The sequence below is a fragment of the Oncorhynchus gorbuscha genome, linkage group LG06 (genome assembly GCF_021184085.1).
Source record: "Oncorhynchus gorbuscha isolate QuinsamMale2020 ecotype Even-year linkage group LG06, OgorEven_v1.0, whole genome shotgun sequence".
Lineage (NCBI taxonomy): Eukaryota > Metazoa > Chordata > Actinopteri > Salmoniformes > Salmonidae > Oncorhynchus > Oncorhynchus gorbuscha.
Genome location: NC_060178.1, coordinates 80816291 through 80840215, shown reverse-complemented (window position 1 = coordinate 80840215; position 23925 = coordinate 80816291). Strand labels below are relative to the sequence as shown.

Sequence of the window (23925 nt, the reverse complement as noted above, 5' to 3'; positions counted from 1 at the left end):
TAGTAGGGGGCGGTAATGCAACATTTATTGGATGCCAACCGCCGTTAAACCTGAAGAAGAAGTAGTTTCGCTACTTTCGAACACGGCCGATACCTATGGTTACGCCTGTGTAGCTAGCTACATGCTAATTCTCAAAGCGCGCTCAGTTGACTTATTTTGCAGGTGTTTTACATGGTGCGTTACCGCTAGCTTTCATCTCATTTTTTGAAGACGCTACTCAATATGATGGGTGAACCGGTGGCTGATATGTGTGATCAGCTTGTTAAAGCTGTGAACGTGATGATGGACGCGGAATCTAGCCAAATATATCGCTTGGAGGCCCTAAAGGTATCTTGATGGCTAGATGCTAGCTTGCTAATGTTAGCTGGTAAGGTAGCCCAAAGGCCGGCAGATGGATAACTAGCTCGCTTTCCTATTTGCGATGTGATGCGATTGCTTGACTGAAAATGTGCATAGATGCATAGCTATAACTTCACATTATAGTTAACATGTCCATTGCATGTGGCTCCCGAGTTGCGCGGCGTTCTAAGGCACTGCCTCAGTGAAAGAGGCGTCACTACAGTCCCAGGCTCGAATCCAGGCTGTATCACATCCGGCCGTGATTGGGAGTCCCATAGGGCGGCGCACAATTGGCCCATCGTCGTCCGGGTTTCGCCGGGGTAGGCCGGCAGCAGCGACTCAAATAAGAATTTGTTCTTAAATGACTTGACTTATGAAATTAAATCATCAATGGGCGTAGCTAGATAGGTAACGTCAGATGGCTAGCATCATAACGTTACCGCTTCCAGCTGCGGATTTCATTCATTGCACGTCGCTAGTTAGCTAGAGCCATTGCTGCTGACTGATGCCCTCAAACTGAATGAAAGATAAGCTAACGTTATGTCAACCATTTAGCCTAGTTATATTGATTGCGTTAAATCAACTGAGTTATGCATTGTTTCGAGATATTAATTCACTTCTCTCTGTAAAGCTCCATAAACTACATTGATAGCTATGACGGATATATATCATTGCAAGTTCACAGTTTCATGTTTTATTCATCCATTCAAATCAAATTGTATTTGTCACACATACACATGGTTAGCAGATGTTAATAATGCGAGTGGAGCGAAATGCTTGTGCTTCTAGTTCCGACAATGCAGTAATAACCAACAAGTAATCTAACCTAACAATTCCACAACAGCTACCTTATACACACACACACAAGTGTAAAGGGATGAAGAATATGTACATAAAAATATATGAATGAGTGATGGTACAGAATGGCATAGGCAAGATGCAGTAGATGGTACAGTATATACATATGAGATGATTAATGTAGGGTATGTAAACATTATATTAAGTGGCATTGTTTAAAGTGGCCAGTGATACATTTTTACACACATTTTTCCATTAAAGTGGCTGAAGTTGAGTCAGTATGTTGGCAGCAGACACTCAATGTTAGTGTTGGCTGTTTAACAGTCTGATGGCCTTGAGATAGAAGCTGTTTTTCAGTCTCTCGGTCCCTGCTTTGATGCACCTGTACTGACCTCGCCTTCTGGATGATAGCGGGGTGAACAGGCAGTGGCTCGGGTGGTTGTTGTCCTTGATAATCTTTATGGCTTTCCTGTGTCATCGGATGGTGTAGGTGTCCTGGCGGGCAGGTAGTTTGCCCCCGGTGATGCGTTGTGCAGACCTCACTACCCTCTGGAGAGCCTTACGGCTGTGGGCGGAGCAGTTGCCGTACCAGGCGGTGATACAGCCCGACAGGATGCTCTCGATTGTGCATCTGTAAAAGTTTGAGTGCTACCCTCTCCACTACGGTCCCGTCGATTTGGATAGGGGGGTGCTCCCTCTGCTGTTTCCTGAAGTCCACGATCATCTCCTTTCTTTTGTTGACGTTGATTGAGTGTGAGGTTATTTTCCTGACACCACACTCTGAGGTCCCCCACCTCCTCCCTGTAGGCCGTCTCGTCGTTGTTGGTAATCAAGCCTACCGTCACACAGTCGTGGGTGAACAGGGAGTACAGGAGAGGGCTCAGAACGCACCCTTGTGGGGCCCCAGTGTTGAGGATCAGTGGGGTGGAGATGTTGTTACCCACCCTCACCACCTGGGGGTGGCCCATAAGGTAGTCCAGTACCCAGTTGCACAGGGCGGGGTCGAGACCCAGGGTTTGGAGGGTACTATGGTGTTAAATGCTGAGCTGTAGTCGGTGATCAGCATTCTCACATGGGTATTCCTCTTGTCCAGATGGGTTAGGGCAGTGTGGTTGCAATTGCGTCGTCTGTGATTGGGGCGGTAGGCAAATTGAAGTGGGTCTAGGGTGTCAGGTAGGGTGGAGGTGATATGGTCCTTGACTAGTCTCTCAAAGCACTTCATGATGACGGAAGTGAGTGAGATTGTCCTACACGTAGCTGGCTAGGTATATACAGTAGCTAACTGATTGAGTGCATGTTATTAACTTGTCCATGTCGCTCTTTTACTTTTAGTTTTGTGAAGAATTCAAAGAGAAGTGTTCCTTCTGTGTCCCATGTGGGCTACAGTTGGCAGATAAAACTCAAACAGCAGTGGTGAGGCACTTTGGTCTACAGATACTGGAGCACGTCATCAAGTGAGTTATTGAGTATATTGTACAGTCTATAATTCACATGGTTATCCTCAATGATATCAAGACATCCCCCTACACATGTGCCAATGTGTTCCCCAAAACCTTGTTGTTTTTCTTCATGTTGAGAATAGGTTCAGATGGAACAACATGCCACAGCAAGAGAAAGTCCAGCTGAAGAACTGTGCTATGGGGCTTTTGTCAACTGTGAGTCTGTTTGGGTGATAAACACCCTGTTAGTGTCTTCATTTTTCTATTCCTCTAGAAAAGAGTATGTGGCAGATAAGATGACGGGTGGAATTACTGGTGGTCTGTCGACCCAATTACAAGTATACTTTCAAAAATTCAAACAAATTCCACATTGTTGTGCGGTCAGTTAGATGTACATTAATGAATATGCTGACTCTAGTCTGTTCCATGACTGGCACACTGCCTCCCTCTGCAGGGCACATATCCTATCCTGGAGGAGGAGAGCCACATCAAGGACGTTCTCTCGCGGATCATAGTGGAGATGATCAAGAGAGAATGGCCTCAGCACTGGCCTGACATGCTGAAGGAGATGGAGGCACTCACCAGTGTAGGGGTGAGTCGGCACGTTCCCGTTCAGTGTTTCCCCTGGGGTTTTATGCTGGTGCGGTGCCATGGCCCCTGGAGCAACTTTCAGGGCTGAAAACATCAGTGTCCCCCCCCCCCAGGAGGCTCAGACAGAGCTGGTGATGTTGATCCTGCTGCGGCTGGCGGAGGACGTGATCACCTTCCGGACCTTGCCCACCCAGCGCCGCCGGGACATCCAGCAGACTCTCACCCAGAACATGGAGAGTATCTTTAGCTTCCTGCTCGCCATCCTGCAGCTTCACGTCGACGAGTACCGCAAACTGGTAAACAGACAATGGTTATAACGGTCTTGTTAAAAAATAATAATAATATGCGGAAGTGTTTTTGACCTCTTTTTTAAAAAATTGATATTCTCTTTTTGTACCTCTTCCAGAAAAGAATACCTGGCCAAGAATTGCAGGTAGGAAAGTGTTTCTGATGTACAATATCCACTTTCTGATGTTATATTTAGATATTATATTCACATTTAGACACCCAGCTAGAGTCTTTTCTGTTTTGTGCACATTACCCCCTCCCCCCTCTCTCTCATCTCTTCCCCCCCTCTTCTTCTCTCCCCCTGGTCAGGCCAAGGCCCACTGTCGGGTAGGCGTGGCCACTCTAAACACCCTGGCAGGCTACATAGACTGGGTTGCCCTGGCAAACATCACCAATGACAACTGTCGCCTGCTGGAAATGCTGTGTCTGTTGCTCAGTGAGACAGAGCTGCAGCTGGAGGCTGCAGAGTGCCTGCTCATCGCCATTAGCCGCAAGGTTAGTACAAACCACACAGTACCAGACACTCCCCTTTCTGCAGTCAGGCCTTTTAGGACATGGCACGCCCCGTTCTGTTCGGACACACCCCTTTCTGCAGACTACTCTGTAGGACCGGACCAGATATTTTTTCAAGACATTGGAATGAATAATGCAATTACTGTATTATTAGTCAGGTACATCACAGGGCAGAGAACTGTTATGTTAACATGCTTGGTGTGTCTCCGTAGGGGAAGCTGGAGGACAGGAAACCACTCATGGTGCTGTTTGATGACGTTGCCATGCACTACATCCTCTCTGCTGCACAGTGAGTACATTCCCCTCATCACCCACAAGGCCTGGGTTTACACAGCCCTCTCTGCTGCACAGTGATTACATTCCCCTCATCACCCACAAGGCCTGGGTTTACACAGCCCTCTCTGCTGCACAGTGAGTACATTCCCCTCATCACCCACAAGGCCTGGGTTTACACAGCCCTCTGCTGCACAGTGAGTACATTCCCCTCATCACCCACAAGGCCTGGGTTTACACAGCAGCATTACTAGCTCATTCTGGCTTCTAATTCTCATTGGTTTGTGGCTACAGGTCTGCAGATGGAGCAGCAATATGCAACAAATCCTCTCCAACACAGTGAGTAGCCTACACATTTTGGTATTCAGCGTCAACGTTCTTGTCCAGCGTTGTTATTTAGCATTTGAGTTCATGGGGCTTGGTACTTTTTCTTTCAGTGAAGTGTGCTGCGATGCTTAAAAATGCACTTTAAGTAAAGTTTGATTTGATTTCCCCCCAGGCCAGTGGGGGCGGGGGTGGTGGAGAGACACTACACCTTCCTGAAGAGGCTATGTCAGGTCCTGTGTGCCCTGGGCAGCCAACTCTGCTCATTAGTGGTGAGTCTGGCTCAGGGTTTCCATTAGGAAAATGTGATGCCGGACAACTTGACTGGGAAGATATACATTTTCCTGCCATTTGAGAAATTTAGCCCGTATGTATTGGGTGCATAATGCATTAGGGCGTCCAGCCACAGTGCTCAGAATGACACATTTAGATGATTTTAATTGATCTTAACAGAACATGCAACTCATGTAATGAAGCAGTCAATGAAACACATTTTCAAACACTTACCAAAATGCAATTCTTAGGAAAACACCATTCTGAACAGAGCACCTGTTAACGGTTCCATATGTGACAGAGATAAATCTCTGTTAGAAACTTAGAAAGAGGAGGATCTAAAGAGGCAATAACAAGAATGGGTTGCTAATATGACTAGGATTATTGATATGAAGCATGACTTAGCCACAGAGGAATCAAGAGTCTTAATTTGTTTGTTGCTGTGGATTGTTTCCAATCACAAGATGATAGGCCTATGCTTATTTGGAAAGCCCGCAGTTTGGGCAGCGCGCGTGGAGCTATAGTTCTGGCTGATTGAGTTGTGGCTGTCGGTGAAAAGCAGCTAAACTATGTGTAAAGATAATGTGTCTTGAGTATAATTTAAACTGTTGAGACAAGAAGGGGAGGGGTGTGTGGCGAAGTCTCTCCAGAATGGCTCAGCTATCTCCTGCCAATACTTGTATATTCATTGTGTGAATTGTTTGCCCTTAGATTTCATTTTTTTTTAAATCAATTCCCCATCACATACAGTGCCTTGCAAAAGTATTCGGCCCCCTTGAACTTTGCGACCTTTTGCCACATTTCAGGCTTCAAACATAAAGATATAAAACTGTATATTTTTGTGAAGAATCAACAACAAGTGGGACACAATCATGAAGTGGAACGACATTTATTGGATATTTCAAACTTTTTTAACAAATCAAAAACTGAAAAATTGGGCGTGCAAAATTATTCAGCCCCCTTAAGTTAATACTTTGTAGCGCCACCTTTTGCTGTGATTAGCTGTAAGTCGCTTGGGGTATGTATCAGTTTTGCACATCGAGAGACTGACATTTTTTCCCATTACTCCTTGCAAAACAGCTCGAGCTCAGTGAGGTTGGATGGAGAGCATTTGTGAACAGCAGTTTTCAGTTCTTTCCACAGATTCTCAATTGGATTCAGGTCTGAACTTTGACTTGGTCATTCTAACACCTGGATATGTTTATTTGAGCCATTCCATTGTAGATTTTGCTTTATGTTTTGGATCATTGTCTTGTTGGAAGACAAATCTCTGTCCCAGTCTCAGGTCTTTTGCAGACTCCATCAGGTTTTCTTCCGGAATGGTCCTGTATTTGGCTCCATCCATCTTCCCATAAATTTTAACCATCTTCCCTGTCCCTGCTGAAGAAAAGCAGGCCCAAACCATGATGCTGCCAACACCATGTTTGACAGTGGGGATGGTGTGTTCAGGGTGTTGCTTTTACGCCAAACATAACGTTTTGCATTGTTGCCAAAAAGTTCAATTTTGGTTTCATCTGACCAGAGCACCTTCTTCCACATGTTTGGTGTGTCTCCCAGGTGGCTTGTGGCAAACTTTAAACAACACTTTTTATGGATATCTTTAAGAAATGGCTTTCTTCTTGCCACTCTTCCATAAAGGCCAGATTTGTGCAATATATTGTTGTCCTATGGACAGAGTCTCCCACCTCAGCTGTAGATCTCTGCAGTTCATCCAGAGTGATCATGGGCCTCTTGGCTGCATCTCTGATCAGTCTTCTCCTTGTATGAGCTGAAAGTTTAGAAGGACGGCCAGTTCTTGGTAGATTTGCAGTGGTCTGATTCTCCTTCCATTTCAATATTATCGCTTGCACAGTGCTCCTTGGGATGTTTAAAGCTTGGGAAATCTTTTTGTATCCAAATCCGGCTTTAAACTTCTTCACAACAGTATCTCGGACCTGCCTGGTGTGTTCCTTGTTCTTCATGATGCTCTCTGCGCTTTTAACGGACCTCTGAGACTATCACAGTGCAGGTGCATTTATACGGAGACTTGATTACACACAGGTGGATTGTATTTATCATCATTAGTCATTTAGGTCAACATTGGATCATTCAGAGATCCTCACTGAACTTCTGGAGAGAGTTTGCTGCACTGAAAGTAAAGGGGCTGAATAATTTTGCACGCCCAATTTTTCAGTTTTTGATTTGTTAAGAGTTTGAAATATCCAATAAATGTCATTCCACTTCATGATTGTGTCCCACTTGTTGTTGATTCTTCACAAAAATATACAGTTTTATATCTTTATGTTTGAAGCCTGAAATGTGGCAAAAGGTCGCAAAGTTCAAGGGGGCCGAATACTTTTGCAAGGCACTGTATGTCACCAGTAGGAAACGTGACGTTAATCCCGTCATTTTTACATTTCTGTTCATTCATGTGTTAATTACAGTAATTTACCGTTCTCATTCTCGTGGATCGTTGCTTTCAGAGTTCACAACCTGCTACACTTGTGAGAGACAAGTTTTGGTTTATTTCATAACCATTTATGAGATTTGTACATTTTATTCATTGTCTTTTGTTTGAAGTTTTCCACGTGAGCAATGAGCATGTGTTTGGTTTCTCTGTCCTGTTAACTTTGAGGTTTCAGAAGAAAGTTATTTATTTCTAGCCATTTTGAGCCTGTAATCCCTCTCTATTTAATGAAGCTGCCAGTTGAGGACTTGTGAGGCATCTGTTTCTCAAACTAGATACTCTAATGTACTTGTCCTCTTGCTCAGTTGTGCACCGGGGCCCCCCACTCTTCTTTCTATTCTGGTTAGAGACCGTTTTTGCTGTTCTGTGAAGAGAGTAGTCAACAGTGTTGTACAAGATCTTCAGTTTATTGGCAAGTTCTCACATGGACTAGCCTTCATTTCTCAGATCAAGAATAGACTGACGAGTTTCAGAAGAAAGTTCTTTGTTTCTGGCCATTTTGAGTCTGTAATCGAACCAACAAATGCTGATGCTCCAGATACTCAACTAGTCTAAAGAAGGCCAGTTTTATTGCTTTAAACAGAACAGTAGTTTTCATCTGTGCTAACATAATTTTAAAAGGGCTTTCTAATGAACAATTAGCCTCTTTGAAATGATAAGCTTGGATTAGCTAACACAACGTGCAATTGGAACACAGGAGTGATGGTTGCTGATAATGGGCCTCTGTACACCTATGTAGATATTCCATAAAGAATCAGCCTTTTCCAGCTACAATAGTCATTTACAACATTAACAAATTCTACAGTGTATTTCTGATCAATTTGATGTTATTTTAATGGACAAGAAATGTGCTTTTCTTTCAAAACAAGGACATTTCTAGGTGACCCAAAATGTTTGAATGGTAGTTTACATTGACTGTTATTTCCATTACTGAATAAAAAAACATTATTTTGTAATTTTGGCCAGCAAGTTTTCTGCTTTTCGTTTGTTTTAGCAGCCAAAAGCTGTACAAAGAAAGTGCACGTGGGGTGTCTTGATTGTGTCGTTTGTGCTTCTAATGCAGGGTTCAGATGTGGAGGTAGAGGTACCAGCAAACCTTAGCAAGTACACAGAAGCGTTCCTGGCCTTCACGACACACCCAAGCCAGGCGAGTTACCTACTGTTAAAATAAAGTACTAGCCAGGTAGCTAACACTACTGTTTCTCCATATCCCACTTTGTCAGATCTGGTCCTCGAGCACTGAACATTGAGACATGGTATTCTTACATTTTTTTGATCTGTTCTGATTAACTACCCTACTCTGAACTAAAGTATTTGTCTTTTCCCACCAGTTCCTTAGGTCTTCCACCCAGATCACATGGGGAACTTTGTTCAGACATGAGATACTCTCCAAGGATCCTGTCATCATCCAGATGACCATCAAGTACTTTAGAGCCACCATGACCAACCTAGTCAAGGTGAGACAGGCTACAATGTACATGCATCCAAGACTTTGTGCAGTTGCACATTAAAGCATCAAAATGTTAATTAGAAAAAAAAGTGAGCATGTAAACGACTCACAAATTGATCTACACACGAAGGCACAAATTATACATCTAAAATATAACTACACGGAAATCCAAAATATAACAACTACACGGAAATCCAAAATACGTGTAACAACTACACGGAAATCCAAAATACGTGTAACAACTACACGGAAATCCAAAATACGTGTAACAACTACACGGAAAGGTTTAGCTCTTCCACTATGTATACTTTGTCTCTACATGCAAGGTTCTTTTAATTGTATGAATTGCTGTTCTATATTGTTGTGTTCCTCCTGCTAGACTGGTTTCCCTTCCAGCAACGACAGTCCCAGCTGTGAGTACTCCCGTCATGACTTCGACAGTGATGAAGACTTCAACTCCTTCTTCAACTGTAAGCAATGTGACTCCTATTGTGTTTGAATACGTTTGACTTAAACAATATTAATATAATGCATTTTTCTTGCCATTTAAAGAATATTTTCTCCAGTTCGTTCCTACGGATCGCGACCCTGATGCTTGTGTCCGTGTTTCCGATGTCTTCCAGCGTTCCGAGCGCAGCAGGGGGAGGTGGTCCGGAATGCGTGTCGTATTGTCCCCTTGGAGGCCTTCCAGATTGCAGCAGAGTGGCTGCAGTATCAGATCAGTGCCCCCATCGATATCGGAACCACTGTGTGTACGTGCTGCTTCTCAACTGTGGCTCATAGTGGCGATCTGGGGAGGGGGCTCTCCTGTGTGGGGGGGGGGTCACTGATGGTGAATATGTGAGGAGTCCATTTGATGGCTCAAATCAAGAGTTTCTCATATGAGTTTGAGGAGGTTTTTAAAAAGGAAATGCTTCTTTATTTGTATGAGATGAGTTCTCACGATTAACAAAAAATACATTAATTCTCGTAATCACTCTGAAAGGGCGTCGAGTGACAGGAAATGATGGGTCGAGAGATACTGTTGATGCATGTTAACTACTTTTTACTCCTCCTGACTCGTTTTTTTTTCTCTCTTTTCGGTCTTTCTGTCTTCCTCCTTTTCTTTCCAGCTAAGACTGCTGAGGGGCTGTGTTCTATCCTGTCTCCGTCAGTGGTCCAGTGGGATGCTATGACCTTCTTTACAGAGAGTGTTGTGGGAAAGATCTTTAAGAACGTGGAGGATGAGGTACAAGCTGCCAAATGAGAATAGCTACCCACAGCAGATAGTATTTTACAGAGGGGGGTAAGAGGGGTAGAGAGGGCAAAGTGTAAACTCTACCAGGGGGGTGCCCTAGATAGCAACAAAATGTGTAGGGATTTTTGAAACGCATAACTATTGATTCATATTTTTTTCTCCCTATCGTCAAAAACAAACTAGTGTTGGTGTAACTTTATATGAAGAGTCCGTAATAAGTTATTTATAAGGTAGTCACAAACTGATCACCATTTTATTAATTACTACTACATTTGTAAATGTTAGTAAGGTAGTCATTCAGAACAACAAAATGGATATATACTGAACATAAATCGAGGGATTGGCTGAACAGATCGTTGGTTCTGTCTTTGTCTCCCTCGACAACGTGCCTGACCACAGACTCCGCTCCATATCCTTCTGTCCCATTTAGCTGCCAATCACATACAGTGGGGCAAAAAAGTATTTAGTCAGCCACCAATTGTGGAAGTTCTCCCACTTAAAAAGATGAGGCCTGTAATTTTCATCATAGGTACACTTCAACTATGACCGACAAAATGAGGGAAGAAAATCACATTGTAGGATTTTTAGTGAATTTATTTGAAAATTATGGTGGAAAATAAGTATTTGGTAACCTACAAACAAGCAAGATTTCTGGCTCTCACAGACCTGTAACTTCTTCTTTAAGAGGCTCCTCTGTCCTCCACTCGTTACCTGTATTAATGGCACCTGTTTGAACTTGTTATCAGTATAAAAGACACCTGTCCACAACCTCAAACAGTCACACTCCAAACTCCACTATGGCCAAGACCAAAGAGCTGTCAAAGGACACCAGAAACAAAATTGTAGACCTGCACCAGGCTGGGAAGACTGAATCTGCAATAGGGAAGCAACTTGGTTTGAAGAAATCAACTGTGGGAGCAATTATTAGGAAATGGAAGACATACAAGACCACTGATAATCTCCCTCGATCTGGATCTCATCCCGTGGGGTCAAAATGATCACAAGAACGGTGAGCAAAAATCCCAGAACCACACGGTGGGACCTAGTGAATGACCTGCAGAGAGCTGGGACCAAAGTAACAAGGCCTACCATCAGTAACACACTACGCCGCCAGGGACTCAAATCCTGCAGTGCCAGAGGTGTCCCCCTGCTTAAGCCAGTACATGTCCAGGCCCGGCTGAAGTTGGCTAGAGAGCATTTGGATGATCCAGAAGAAGATTGGGAGAATGTCATATGGTCAAAATATAACTTTTTGGTAAAAACAACTCGTCGTGTTTGGAGGACAAAGAATGCTGAGTTGCATCCAAAGAACACCATACCTACTGTGAAGCATTTCTGCAAAGGGACCAGGACGACTGATTCATGTATCGTGAGATTTTGAGTGAAAACCTCCTTCCATCAGCAAGGGCATTGAAGATGAAACGTGGCTGGGTCTTTCAGCATGACAATGATCCCAAACACACCGCCCGGGCAAAAAAGGAGTGGCTTCGTAAGAAGCATTTCAAGGTCCTGGAGTGGCCTCGCCAGTCTCCAGATTCTCAACCCCATAGAAAATCTTTGGAGGGAGTTGAAAGTCCGTGTTGCCCAGCAACAGCCCCAAAACATCACTGCTCTAGAGGAGATCTGCATGGAGGAATGGGCCAAAATACCAGCAACGGTGTGTGAAAACCTTGTGAAGACTTACAGAAAACTTTGACCTCTGTCATTGCCAACAAAGGGTATATAACAAAGTATTGAGAAACTTTTGTTATTGACCATATACTTATTTATCACCATCATTTGCAAATAAATTCATTAACAGTTTCCTACAATGTGATTTTCATTTTGTCTGTCATAGTTGAAGTGTACCTATGATGAAAATTACAGGCCTCTCTCTTTTTTAAGTGGGAGAACTTTTGGTGGCTGACTAAATACTTTTTTGCCCCACTGTATGAACGCAACATGCAACAATTTCAACGATTTTACAGTTCATATGAGTAAATCAGTTCATTGAAATTAATTCAATAGGACCTAATCTATGGATTTCACGTGACTGGGCGCAGCCATTGGTGGGCCTGCAAGGGCATAGGCCCACCCACTTGGGAGCTAGGACTTCTACACCATTGAGGGATTGGCTGAACAGATCGTTGGTTCTGTCTTTGTCTCCCTCGACAACGTGCCTGACCACAGACTCCGCACCATGCTCCATATCCTTCTGTCCCATTAGCTGCCAATCACATGTGAATGCAACGTGCAACAATTTCAACGATTTTACTGAGTTACAGTTCATATAAGGAAATCAGTCAATTTATATTAATTCATTAGGCCCTAATTTATGGATTTCACATGACTGGGCAGGGGTGCAGCCATGGGTGGGCTTGGGAGGGCATGGCCCCACCAACTTGGGAGTCAGGCCCACACACTGGGGAGCCAGGCCCAGCCAATCAGAATGAGTTTTTCCCCACAAAGGGCTTTATTACAGACAGAAATACTCCTCAGTTTCATCAGCTGTCCGGGTGGCTGGTCTCAGATGATTCCGCAGGTGAAGAAGCTGGATGTGGAGGTCCTGGGCTGGCGTGGTTACACGTGGTCTGTGGTTGTGAGGCCTTTTGGAAATAGTGCCAAATTCTCTAAAACGACATGGTAGAGAAATTAACATTAAATTCTCTGGCAACAGCTCTGGTGGACAGTCCTGCAGTCAGCATGCCAATTGCACACTCCCTCTAAACTTGAGACATCAGTGGCGTTGTGTGACAAAACTGCACATTTTAAAGTGGACTATTATTGTAAAGATCATGCTGTTTAATCAGCTTATTGATATGTCACACCTGTCTGGTGGATGGATTATCTTGGCAAAGGAGAAATGCTCACTAACAGGGATTTAAACAAATTTGTGCACAACATTTGAGAGAAATAAGCTTTTTGTACGTATGGAACATTTCCGTGATCTTTCATTTCAGAGCACTGAACATGGGACCAACACTTTCCATGTTGCAGTTATAGTTTTTGTTCAGTGTGTATATATTAATTTTGTTCAGACACAAAGGGATTATAATGTCATTGTTAGTGATCAAATACATTGATAATAGCATTGACTTTACATGTACAGTATCCATTCAGTCCAACTGTGTTCCTTAATGTGTGTGTGTGAACGGGTGTTCCTGAAGCAGCTGGTGGTGTCATGTCCTCAGGAGTGCTACAACAGTCTGCTCTGCCCCCTGCTGGGGCCTCTGTTCGCCTGCATGCTGCAGGTCTGAACTCTCACGCTTTTCCCCCTTGTGCCTGTGAAGCAATATACCAAAAAAGGAGAGTTTCTTTGCATGTAAAAAAATAAATACATGAATAAGAAAACCCACACAAAACAAAGTACTCACAAAACAAAGTACTCACAAAACAAAGTACTCACAAAACAAAGTACTCACAAAACAAAGTACTCACAAAACAAAGTACTCACAAAACAAAGTACTCACAAAACAAAGTACTCACAAAACAAAGTACTCACAAAACAAAGTACTCACAAAACAAAGTACTCACAAAACAAAGTACTCACAACAAAAAAGGTTAACTGTGGTACAACTACCAAACTAACAGAAATCAGAGGCTGATCAAACACTCCGAGCTTATTGTCACGTGCACTAGTAATCAGTCACTATTAATAAGAAATGGGACAACCTATCATGTGACGTGTTGACTCTGTTTATTTATACAGAGACTCAATCTCAGGTGGCAGATCATCAACCAGAGGAGTACTGTCAGGTAAGATCTGTCCACTGTGGGTCCTTATGAAGGCATGTGGTCTCTTTCAATGCGTAGGTTTTCTTGTGCTAGTGGTATGTTGACAATCTCTTTCCCTCTGTGTGTAGTGGGGAGGGGGAGGAGGAGGACGAGTCGTGTGAGGAGAATCGGGAGATGCTGGAGGAGCAGCTAGTTCGGCTGCTCACCAGAGAGGTTCTAGACCTGCTCAGTAAGTCCACACTTTTGGGAGAAAGGTCAGATTATTGGGATGCAGGGAGCGATTAACTAGCACTTTCAATAAGAGACTTTCAAGGGTCCAAATAAATAACTCCATTCAGAACATTAAGTAGCAGCATACCGGTTGGCTGTTGGTCATTGTAGCCTGTCCTTCTCCTTGAACTTTTAATTCCATCTTCCATTGATTATATGTCTCCTAACTTTTGCCCCACACACAGCGGCTCTGACTGTTAGCCTATTGCCACTTTGATGACTTGTGATTGGCCAGCAACAAGCTACATGCACCACGCTCGTGAAAAGCAAGAGCAGCAGCATAAATGATCAAATTTCTCTCTTTCAGCATTCAAATCTGTACGTGTCCTTGCAGTCAGTCAGTTAAAATTAGACTTGACAATCAGATCAGACCCGTGACATTATTTAGAATTGTTGATCCAGACCCTCTTGGGTATTTGGCTACAGGTGAATCCGTGAAGACTTTCAGTTCAGCTTCTCCACTGAGCATGTATCTATCTATGTATTTATTGTCCAGGAGAAGGATTCATCTAAGTCTGGGAAACTGGACCTATGAATTTAGCTCTGCTGCGTATCCATATTTGATAGATTTGGGGTATATCAAAAATCTAAGTCAAATGTATTTATAAAGCCCTTCGTACATCAGCTGATATCTCAGTGCTGTACAGAGACCCAGCCTAAAACCCCAAACAGCAAGCAATGCAGGTGTAGAAGCACGTTGGCTAGGAAAAACTCCCTAGAAAGGCCAAAACCTAGGAAGAAACCTAGAGAGGAACCAGGCTATGTGGGGTGGCCAGTCCTCTTCTGGCTGTGCCGGGTGGAGATTATAACAGAACATGACCGAGATGTTCAAATGTTCATAAATGACCAGCATGGTCAAATAATAGGTCTGGGACAGGTAGCACATCCGGTGAACAGGTCAGGGTTCCATAGCCGCAGGCAGAACAGTTGAAACTGGAGCAGCAGCTCCAGTTGGGGTTTATGGAGTTTATTTCAGTCTAGTCATGTGTCCTAACATTGATCCTTTCCCACCAGCTCACGCCTGCATAATGAAAAAGGTGTCTGCGCCAGCAGGAAACAAGGAAGATGTGGATGGTAAGTTCACTTGTTTTCTAGGGAGGAAAAGTATTACTCAGGTCCACCCCCTTCTCACTCTTCCCCTTCCTTTTTATGTCCTATCCTGTGTGTGTAGAGGAGGAGATGATGTCCACTGAGTCCCAGGCAGTCGCTGTCTCCCCTGCCCAGCCAACAGGCGAACTGACGGAGCTGGGGAAGTGTTTTCTCAAACGCGAGGTCAGCACAACACACACACATACACACACACCGGAGCATCTACCCATGGCAGTGTGATGGGACTATTTCTCTCTCCCTCTGCAGGACATCTATATGACCTTGTTGACCATCTCATTCACCTCTCTGTCCTGGAAGGACACCAGTAACTGTCACCGCAGCGCCTCCATGGTGTGCTGGACCCTGCTACGACAGGTAGGCTACACACAGGACAGACTGACAGCAACTTTCCACTCTGAGCACTCCCTATCCATTTAGCTTCCTTTTCCTCTCGCTCCCTCCTTACTCAGTGTCTGTCTGACCGTGTTTGTGCTTCACTCCTGTGATTTTGAAGATTCCTCCCTCCACTCTGCTGTCTCTCCCTCTCTCTCTTCACTGTGCCTGTCTCTCCCCCTCTCTCGTCACTGTGCCTGTCTCTCCTCCTCTTCACTGTGCCTGTCTCTCCTCCTCTTCACTGTGCCTGTCTCTCCTCCTCTTCACTGTGCCTGTCTCTCCTCCTCTTCACTGTGCCTGTCTCTCCTCCTCTTCACTGTGCCTGTCTCTCCTCCTCTCTCTTCGCTGTGTCTCCCCCCCTCTCTCCTCCTCTCTTCACTGTGCCTGTCTCTCCCCCTCTCTCCTCCTCTCTCGTCACTGTGCCTGTCTCTCCCCCTCTCTTCACTGTGCCTGTCTCTCCTCCTCTCTCTTCACTGTGTCCCCCTCTCTCTTTCCTCCTCTCTTCACTGTGCCTGTCCCCCTCTCTCTTCACTGTGCCTCTCCCCCTCTCTCCCCTGTCTCTCTCTTCACTGTGCCTCTCCCCCTCTCTTCCTCCTGTCTCTCTTCACTGTGCCTGTCTCCCCCTCTCTCCACTCCTGTCTCTCTCTCTTCACTGTGCCTCTCCCCCTCTCTCTTCACTGTGCCTGTCTCCCCTCTCTCTTCACTGTGCCTGTCCCCCTCTCTCTTCACTGTGCCTCTCCCTCTCTCTCTTCACTGTTCCTCTCCCCTCTCTCTCGTCACTGTGCCTGTCTCTCCCTCTTTCTCGTCACTGTGCCTGTCTCTCCCTCTTTCTCGTCACTGTGCCTGTCTCTCCCTCTTTCTCGTCACTGTGCCTGTCTCTCCCTCTTTCTCGTCACTGTGCCTGTCTCTCCCCTCTCTCCTCCTCTTTTCACTGTGCCTGTCTCTCCCTCTCTCTCGTCACTGTGCCTGTCTCTCCCTCTCTCTCTTCACTGTGCCTGTCTCTCCCTCTCTCTCGTCACTGTGCCTGTCTCTCCCTCTCTCTTCACTGTGCCTGTCTCCCCCTCCTTCACTGTGCCTCTCCCCCTCGTTCACTGTGCCTGTCTCTCCCTCTCTCTGCCTGTCACTGTGCCTGTCTCTCCCTCTCTCTCGTCACTGTGCCTGTCTCTCCCTCTCTCTCGTCACTGTGCCTGTCTCTCCCTCTCTCTCGTCACTGTGCCTGTCTCTCCCTCTCTCTCGTCACTGTGCCTGTCTCTCCCTCTCTCTCGTCACTGTGCCTGTCTCTCCCTCTCTCTCTCACTGTGCCTGTCTCTCCCTCTCTCGTCACTGTGCCTGTCTCTCCCTCTCTCGTCACTGTGCCTGTCTCTCCCTCTCTCGTCACTGTGCCTGTCTCTGCCTGTCTCTCCCTCTCTCTCGTCACTGTGCCTGTCTCTCCCTCTCTCTCTTCACTGTGCCTTTCTCTCCCTCTCTCTCTTCACTGTGCCTGTCTCTCCCTCTCTCTCTTCACTGTGCCTGTCTCCCCCTCTCTCTCTTCACTGTGCCTGTCTCTCCCTCTCTCTCACTGTGCCTGTCTCCCCCTCTCTCTCTCACTGTGCCTGTCTCCCCCTCTCTCTCTTCACTGTGCCTGTCTCCCCTCTCTCTCGTCACTGTGCCTGTCTCTCCCTCTCTCTCGTCACTGTGCCTGTCTCTGCCTGTCTCTCCCTCTCTCTTCACTGTGCCTGTCTCTGCCTGTCTCTCCCTCTCTCTTCACTGTGCCTGTCTCCCCCTCTCTTCACTGTGCCTGTCTCCCCCTCTCTTCACTGTGCCTGTCTCCCTCTCTCTTCACTGTGCCTGTCTCCCCCTCTCTTCACTGTGCCTGTCTCCCCCTCTCTCTCTTCACTGTGCCTGTCTCCCCTCTCTCTTCACTGTGCCTGTCTCCCCCTCTCTTCACTGTGCCTGTCTCCCCCTCTCTCTCACTGTGCCTGTCTCCCCCTCTCTTCTTCACTGTGCCTGTCTCCCCCTCTCTTCACTGTGCCTGTCTCCCCCTCTCTTCACTGTGCCTGTCTCCCCCTCTCTTCACTGTGCCTGTCTCCCCCTCTCTTCACTGTGCCTGTCTCCCCCTCTCTTCACTGTGCCTGTCTCCCCCTCTCTCTCACTGTGCCTGTCTCCCCCTCTCTCTCTCACTGTGCCTGTCTCCCCCTCTCTCTCACTGTGCCTGTCTCCCCCTCTCTTCACTGTGCCTGTCTCCCCCTCTCTTCACTGTGCCTGTCTCCCCCTCTCTTCACTGTGCCTGTCTCCCCCTCTCTTCACTGTGCCTGTCTCCCCCTCTCTCCACTGTGCCTGTCTCCCCCTCTCTCTTCACTGTGCCTGTCTCCCCCTCTCTCTTCACTGTGCCTGTCTCCCCCTCTCTCTTCACTGTGCCTGTCTCCCCCTCTCTTCACTGTGCCTGTCTCCCCCTCTCTTCACTGTGCCTGTCTCCCCCTCTCTTCACTGTGCCTGTCTCCCCCTCTCTCCACTGTGCCTGTCTCCTCCTCTCTCTCCACTGTGTCTCTCTCCCCCTCTCCTCCTCTCTCTCCACTGTGCCTGTCTCTCCTCCTCTCTCTCTTCACTGTGCCTGTCTCTCCTCCTCTCCTCCTCTCTCTCCACTGTGCCTGTCTCTCCTCCTCTCTCCTCCTCTCTGACTCTGTTGTGTTCAGGTTGTAGGTGGGAACCTTTTGCCAGAGGCGGTCACATGGTTCTATACCAGTGTTCTGAAGGGACTGCAGATGCATGGGCAGCATGAGATCTGCAACTCAGCCCTCACACAACTGGCCCTGCTTATGTACGAGAACCTGGTGAGAGTCACATTCTCTCCCTCCTAACTCTTCCTCGCCTCCCTGGGTCAGCGGCCGCGGTACATGGAGCTGAGGGCTGTGATGACTCAGATCCCCAACATCACTCACTCTTCTGTCTCCTGTCCTGCTCCTCCCTTCCTCGACAACTAAACCTTTCCTCTCTTCCCTCCCTCCCTGGGACAGCGGCCGCGGTACATGGAGCTAAGAGACGTGATGACTCAGATCCCCGACATCAATCTGGAGGCTCTAGACCAGTACGACCAGCGGTTGCTGGAGCCCAGCTCCGCTCAGAGGTTGGGAGAGAAGAAGAGGAAAGACCAGTTCAAGAAGCTCATTGCTGGCGCTGTGGGGGTAATAACACCACCTGCCACCAGGGGGGGCTCTATTTATTTTTTTCTGTAAAATGACCTGCAGCAAAGACCTAGAATTATTTCATTGAAAATAATGTCTGAAATGTGTCCATTGTGACTTTTGAAATGGATTTGAATTAAAGGATGTAAGTTGCACTGTATTGGCGAGTGCTGTCAGTATTTTAATGAGTTTAATTGAATAGGGCCTGCACGCTCCTATGTAAGACCACCATTCAATCCAAACCGATTCTAAATTGTTCCTGATCTCTCCTACCCACAGAAAGCTCTGGCCCAGCAGTTCAAAAAGGAGGTACATATCCGAAATCTTCCGTCTCTTTTTAAGAAGCCGAAGCCTGAGAAAAGGGACATTCTGGAGACCAGTGAGAGTGGAGCACTAGCAGCACTCTTCTCCCCAGTGCTGGACGACATCTAGGAGCACTAGCAGCACTCTTCTCCCCAGTGCTGGACGACATCTAGGAGCACTAGCAGCACTCTTCTCCCCAGTGTTGGATGACATCTAGGAGCACTAGCAGCACTCTTCTCCCCAATGCTGGATGACATCTAGGAGCACTAGCAGCACTCTTCTCCCCAGTGTTGGATGACATCTAGGAGCACTAGCAGCACTCTTCTCCCCAGTGCTGGATGACATCTAGGAGCACAGAGCAGCACTCTTCTCCCCAGTGCTGGACGACATCTAGGAGCACAGAGCAGCACTCTTCTCCCCAGTGCTGGATGACATCTAGGAGCACTAGCAGCACTCTTCTCCCCAGTGTTGGATGACATCTAGGAGCACTAGCAGCACTCTTCTCCCCAGTGTTGGATGACATCTAGGAGCACTAGCAGCACTCTTCTCCCCAGTGCTGGATGACATCTAGGAGCACTAGCAGCACTCTTCTCCCCAGTGCTGGATGACATCTAGGAGCACTAGCAGCACTCTTCTCCCCAGTTCTGGATGACATCTAGGAGCACAGAGGCTCTCAGTCTGGCCTAACACACACACACTACAATCAGCTGTTACAGGACTTCGGCTGGACTAACACACACACAAACATGCATACACTTTCTATCCTCCCGGGGACTTTTACTCCTGAAGGATTGGCACAACAATTGTTCGACATTTCTACCCTATCGATCGACAGTTGGATGAATGGACTCTACAATTTGTGGCAGCCTCCCCATTTAGGACAAAGGTAATCAGAATATTCTGTCATGGACTGAATCCTGCTAACTGCTTGATAATATTTATCCAAATAATGTGAGTGTCTGTCTGCCTTGATCAGAAATATAGAACAGTATGATGATGGTGATTGTCCTTCAACAGGAGGACAAACTTTTCATAAACCCTGCAGGTTGTAAATGTAACAATGAATTGCGTTTATATAGCACATTTCCTCACTAGCACAACACATTTAGCTTTAATAGTGTTTTAGTAGATCCGCAAACATGGACCATCCACCTGGGTGCTCAACAACTGCAGCCATTTTGTGCCAGAAGAACTTGAATGGGATCCAGTGAGCATGTCTGAGGTGTTAGACTTCAAAGTGGTCTGCTGTATTTGGAGAGCTATTTTCAAACCAATGTTTTGTATAGAATCATTCCTCTGTTGAAGTAGAATTGTCATTGACATTTTTTGCACTGGTTGTGAACGTATGAGAAGCCAGCACTGCATTCCACCTATGTTAATGGAAATAGTTTGCCGCAACATCGACTTTTGTTCGGCGGTAATTGTTTGTGAAAACTGATCCAATGTGGTCGAGATCCCATATTTTATGCCACCTGTTTTGTAGGTACTATTTGTGTGCATTTGGAAGAAGCTGCAGGCCTGAATCTCAAATCAATATGAAAAATAGGCACCAATTGCTGTGAGGTTTATATGTTGCCAGTCTGTCTTTCCCATTAATATGGGACCAAAGCTGATTTATCCAAATACATACAGAATGATCATAGTTTTTTGATGGCATAAAATATAATAGTCAGGGGACTTTGTTACATCATTTTGGGAGGAATCTTAGATTTTTGGGATGAACTACCCCTTTAAATCTCCCAACCCTGTCAATGATTGATTGTTCACGTGGCCAACTGTTTTCCAAATGAATGTAATAAATAAAAAACTTGTACAGGGGGCAAACTAGTAGTGCTGTTTTTATATTATGCTGTTTTTAAATAAAGGTAGACTCGAGTCATTTTAAATGTTACTTTTTTAAATATTTAAGGTTATTCGTTAGTAATCCGTCCCTCCCATTGGTTCATCTTCTAGAGTCAGTGGCCGATTATGGAGTGATTTCAGTGCCAACAGATTGTATTTGAATTTTAACATTTTGAATTTGGTTTAGGAACTCTTTTCTGCTATAAAAGCCTCCACTCTTCTGGGAAGACTTTCCACTAGATGTTAGAACATTGCTGCGGGGACTTGCTTCCATTCAGCCACAAGAGCATTAGTGAGGTTGGGTGATTAGGCCTGGCTCGCAGTCCGTGTTCCAATTCATCCCAAAGGTGTTCGATGAGATTGAGGTTAGGGCTTTGTAGTCCAGTCAAGTTCTTCCACCCTGATCTCCACAAACAATTTATCTATGGACCTCGCTTTGTGCACTGGGGCATTGTCATGGGGCGGCAGCGTAGCCTAGTGGTTAGAGCGTTGGACTAATAACCGGAAGGTTGCGAGTTCAAACCCCCGAGCTGACAAGGTACAAATCTGTCGTTCTGCCCCTGAACAGGCAGTTAACCCACTGTTCCCAGGCCGTCATTGAAAATAAGAATATGTTCTTAACTGACTTGCCTGGTTAAATAAAGGTAAAAAAAATGCTGAAGAACAAAAGGGCCTTCCCCAAACTGTTGCCAAAAAGTTGGAAGCACAGAATTATCTAGAATGTCATTGTATGCTGTAGTGTTAAGATTTCCCTTCACTGGAACTAAGAGACATGAAAAAAACAGCCCCAGGCCAATATTCTACCTCCACCAAACTTTATAGTTGGCACTATGCATTCGGGTAGGTAGCGTACTCCTGTCATCCGCCAAACCTAGATTCTTCTGTCGTACTGCCAGATGGTGAATTAGGGATCTAGTTGATACTTTCTTACCTTCTTTTTTCCTGACTGCATTGTTGGTTAAAGGTTTGTAGAATTTCACTGTAAGGTTGTTGTATTCTGCGCATGTGACAAATACAATTCATTTGGTTTGTATTTTGATTTGGAAGTGTGATTCATCACTCCAGAGAATGTGTTTCCACTGCTCCAGAGTCCAATGGCGTTGAGCTTTACGTCGCTCCAGCTTGTGTGTGGCTGCTCGGCCATGGAAACCCATTTCATGAAGCTCCCGACGAACAGTTGTTGTGCTGATTTTGGTTCCAGTAGTGAGTGTTGCAACCAAGGACAGACTATTTTTATTTTACCCCTTTTTCCCCCAATTGGCAGTTAGTCTTGTCTGATCGTTGCAACTCCCGTACGGAGAGCCTCGTGTCCCCCGAAACACAACCCAGCCAAGCCGTACTGCTTCTTCACACAATGCCCGCTTAACCATGAAGCCAGCCACACCAATGTGTCGGAGGAAACACCTGGCAACCATGTCCGTGTGCACTGCGCCTGGCCCGTCACAGGAGTTGCTAGAGCGCGATGGGACAAGGACATCACTGCCGGCCAAACCCTCCCCTCTCTGTGGTAAACGAAGCTTCTGGCAGTTATTGAAGCCAATGTGCCATGTTGAATATATTTTCTTCCAATGAATTTCGCTCTAGCATTTGAACAGTTTTGGTTATAAGCTATTATGACCCTATTTCTGAAACCTAAGACTCTCTTGAGCATGGATGTGCATCATCGGCCGTGTTAGAAGGGAATGTCAAACAAAAACCGCAATTCGGCCCCGATAAGAATATAATTTGCCCTCAGAAAAGCCTCAATTCGTCAGGGCATGGACTCTACAAGGTGTCCAATGCGTTCCACAGTGATGCTGGCCCATGTTGACTCCAATGTTTCCCACAGTTTTGTCAATTTGGGTGGATGTCCTTTGGGTTGTGGACCATTCTTGATACACACAGTGGGGAAACTGTTGTATGAAAAACCCAGCAGCGTTGCAGTTCTTGACACAAACCGGTGCACCTGACACCTATCCATTCTAAGGCAATTAAATATTTTGTTGCCCATTCAGCCTCTGAATGGCACACACACAATCCATGAACTTATGTTATGAGTGTGGGAACTTCCTGCCTCTACCAAGCTGCAGGAGACCGTCTTCTGGTCCCACGGTGAGGAATGGAAGAGGAAAGAGAGGAAGAATGCATCAAAGAGAATGAGGAAAGCAGAGTTTGAGGTTGAAATTCATGACGAGTGATTTCTGGGGTAGTGTTAAGTGCGGAGGTGGGGGCATTGAAGTTGAAGATTCCCAGTGTTTGTGACGCCTGCCATTTGGTGCGACCCAGACCTGGTAGTGAGCGTGGGGAAGTGAAGGAGTCACTGTCAGTCTTTAGACAACGAAGTCATGTTCGGATATATTAAGTTATCCTGTTAAGAGTTCCACCTGTTATGGTCAGTTGCAGTAGTGTGTAGGATGAACATTCCAAGATGTGATAGTGTGCAGGAGGGCATGGGACAGATGAATGTGATGTTTTGGTGGGACAAGTTGTGTGTGTCAACTGTAGGAGTGCCCATGTAGCTGGGGATAGGAAGTGTGCGTTGTGAGAGAGGCAGGTTGAGGTGGTCAGAGTAGTACAGAAGTTGTCATATGCTACGGGAGTGAAGAAAACAGGAGGATGGGTTAAAGGGTGAGGGATCCTGAGAGGATGACCTTGAATAGTAGATATGTGTAGTACAGAGGGATAGGTCAACAAGTGGTATATGCTTCAGTAAGGTTGTATTCTTAGTGTTCATACAGTGCATTCTGAAAGTATTCAGACCGCTTGACATTTTCCACATTTTGTTACGTTAGTCTTATTCTAAAATGTATTATTGTTTTTTTCCCTCAATATCCCATAATGACGAAGCAAAAACAGGTTTTTATAAATTTTCAAAAATGTATTCAAATTATTTTTTTTAAACATAATCACATTTACATAAGTATTCAGACCCTTTACTTTGTCGAAGCACCTTAGGCAGCAATTACAGCCTCGAGTCTTCTTGTGTATGGCGCTACAAGCTTGGCACACCTGTATTTGGGGAGTTTCTCCCTTCTCTGCATATCTTCTCAAGCTCTCTCAACTTGGATGTGGAGCGTCACTGCACAGCTATTTTCAGGTCTCTCCAGAGATGTTCAAGTCTGGGCTCTGGCTGGGCTACTCAAGGACATTCAGAAACTTGTCCCAAAGCCGCTCCTGCGTTGTCTTGCCTGTGTGCTTAGGGT

General features: G+C 45.8%; 1 protein-coding gene across 1 annotated transcript; it reads left to right on the top strand.

Moving 5' to 3' along the window:
- Window positions 1-64: 64 nt before the first annotated feature.
- LOC124038743 (exportin-5-like) lies at window positions 65-20782 on the top strand. Its single transcript, XM_046354817.1, has 25 exons — window positions 65-327; window positions 2470-2591; window positions 2720-2792; window positions 3031-3168; window positions 3281-3463; window positions 3574-3600; window positions 3765-3950; window positions 4181-4257; window positions 4536-4580; window positions 4741-4837; window positions 8348-8431; window positions 8616-8741; window positions 9114-9204; window positions 9358-9486; window positions 9847-9968; window positions 12061-12157; window positions 13104-13201; window positions 13660-13706; window positions 13814-13914; window positions 14970-15029; window positions 15127-15227; window positions 15312-15419; window positions 18110-18247; window positions 18431-18598; window positions 18878-20782. Exons 1-25 carry the CDS (start codon window positions 223-225, stop codon window positions 19028-19030), a joined length of 2676 nt encoding a protein of 891 aa, XP_046210773.1. The 5' UTR covers window positions 65-222; the 3' UTR covers window positions 19031-20782.
- Window positions 20783-23925: the final 3143 nt, after the last annotated feature.

Coding starts and splice junctions, on each gene's coding strand:
- LOC124038743 (XM_046354817.1), top strand. CDS start 223: ATGATGGGTGAACCGGTGGCTGATATGTGTGATCAGCTTGTTAAAGCT. Junction 4,581..4,740: donor AACAAATCCTCTCCAACACA/GTGAGTAGCCTA, acceptor ATTTCCCCCCAG/GCCAGTGGGGGCGGGGGTGG. Junction 18,248..18,430: donor TGCTTATGTACGAGAACCTG/GTGAGAGTCACA, acceptor TCCCTGGGACAG/CGGCCGCGGTACATGGAGCT.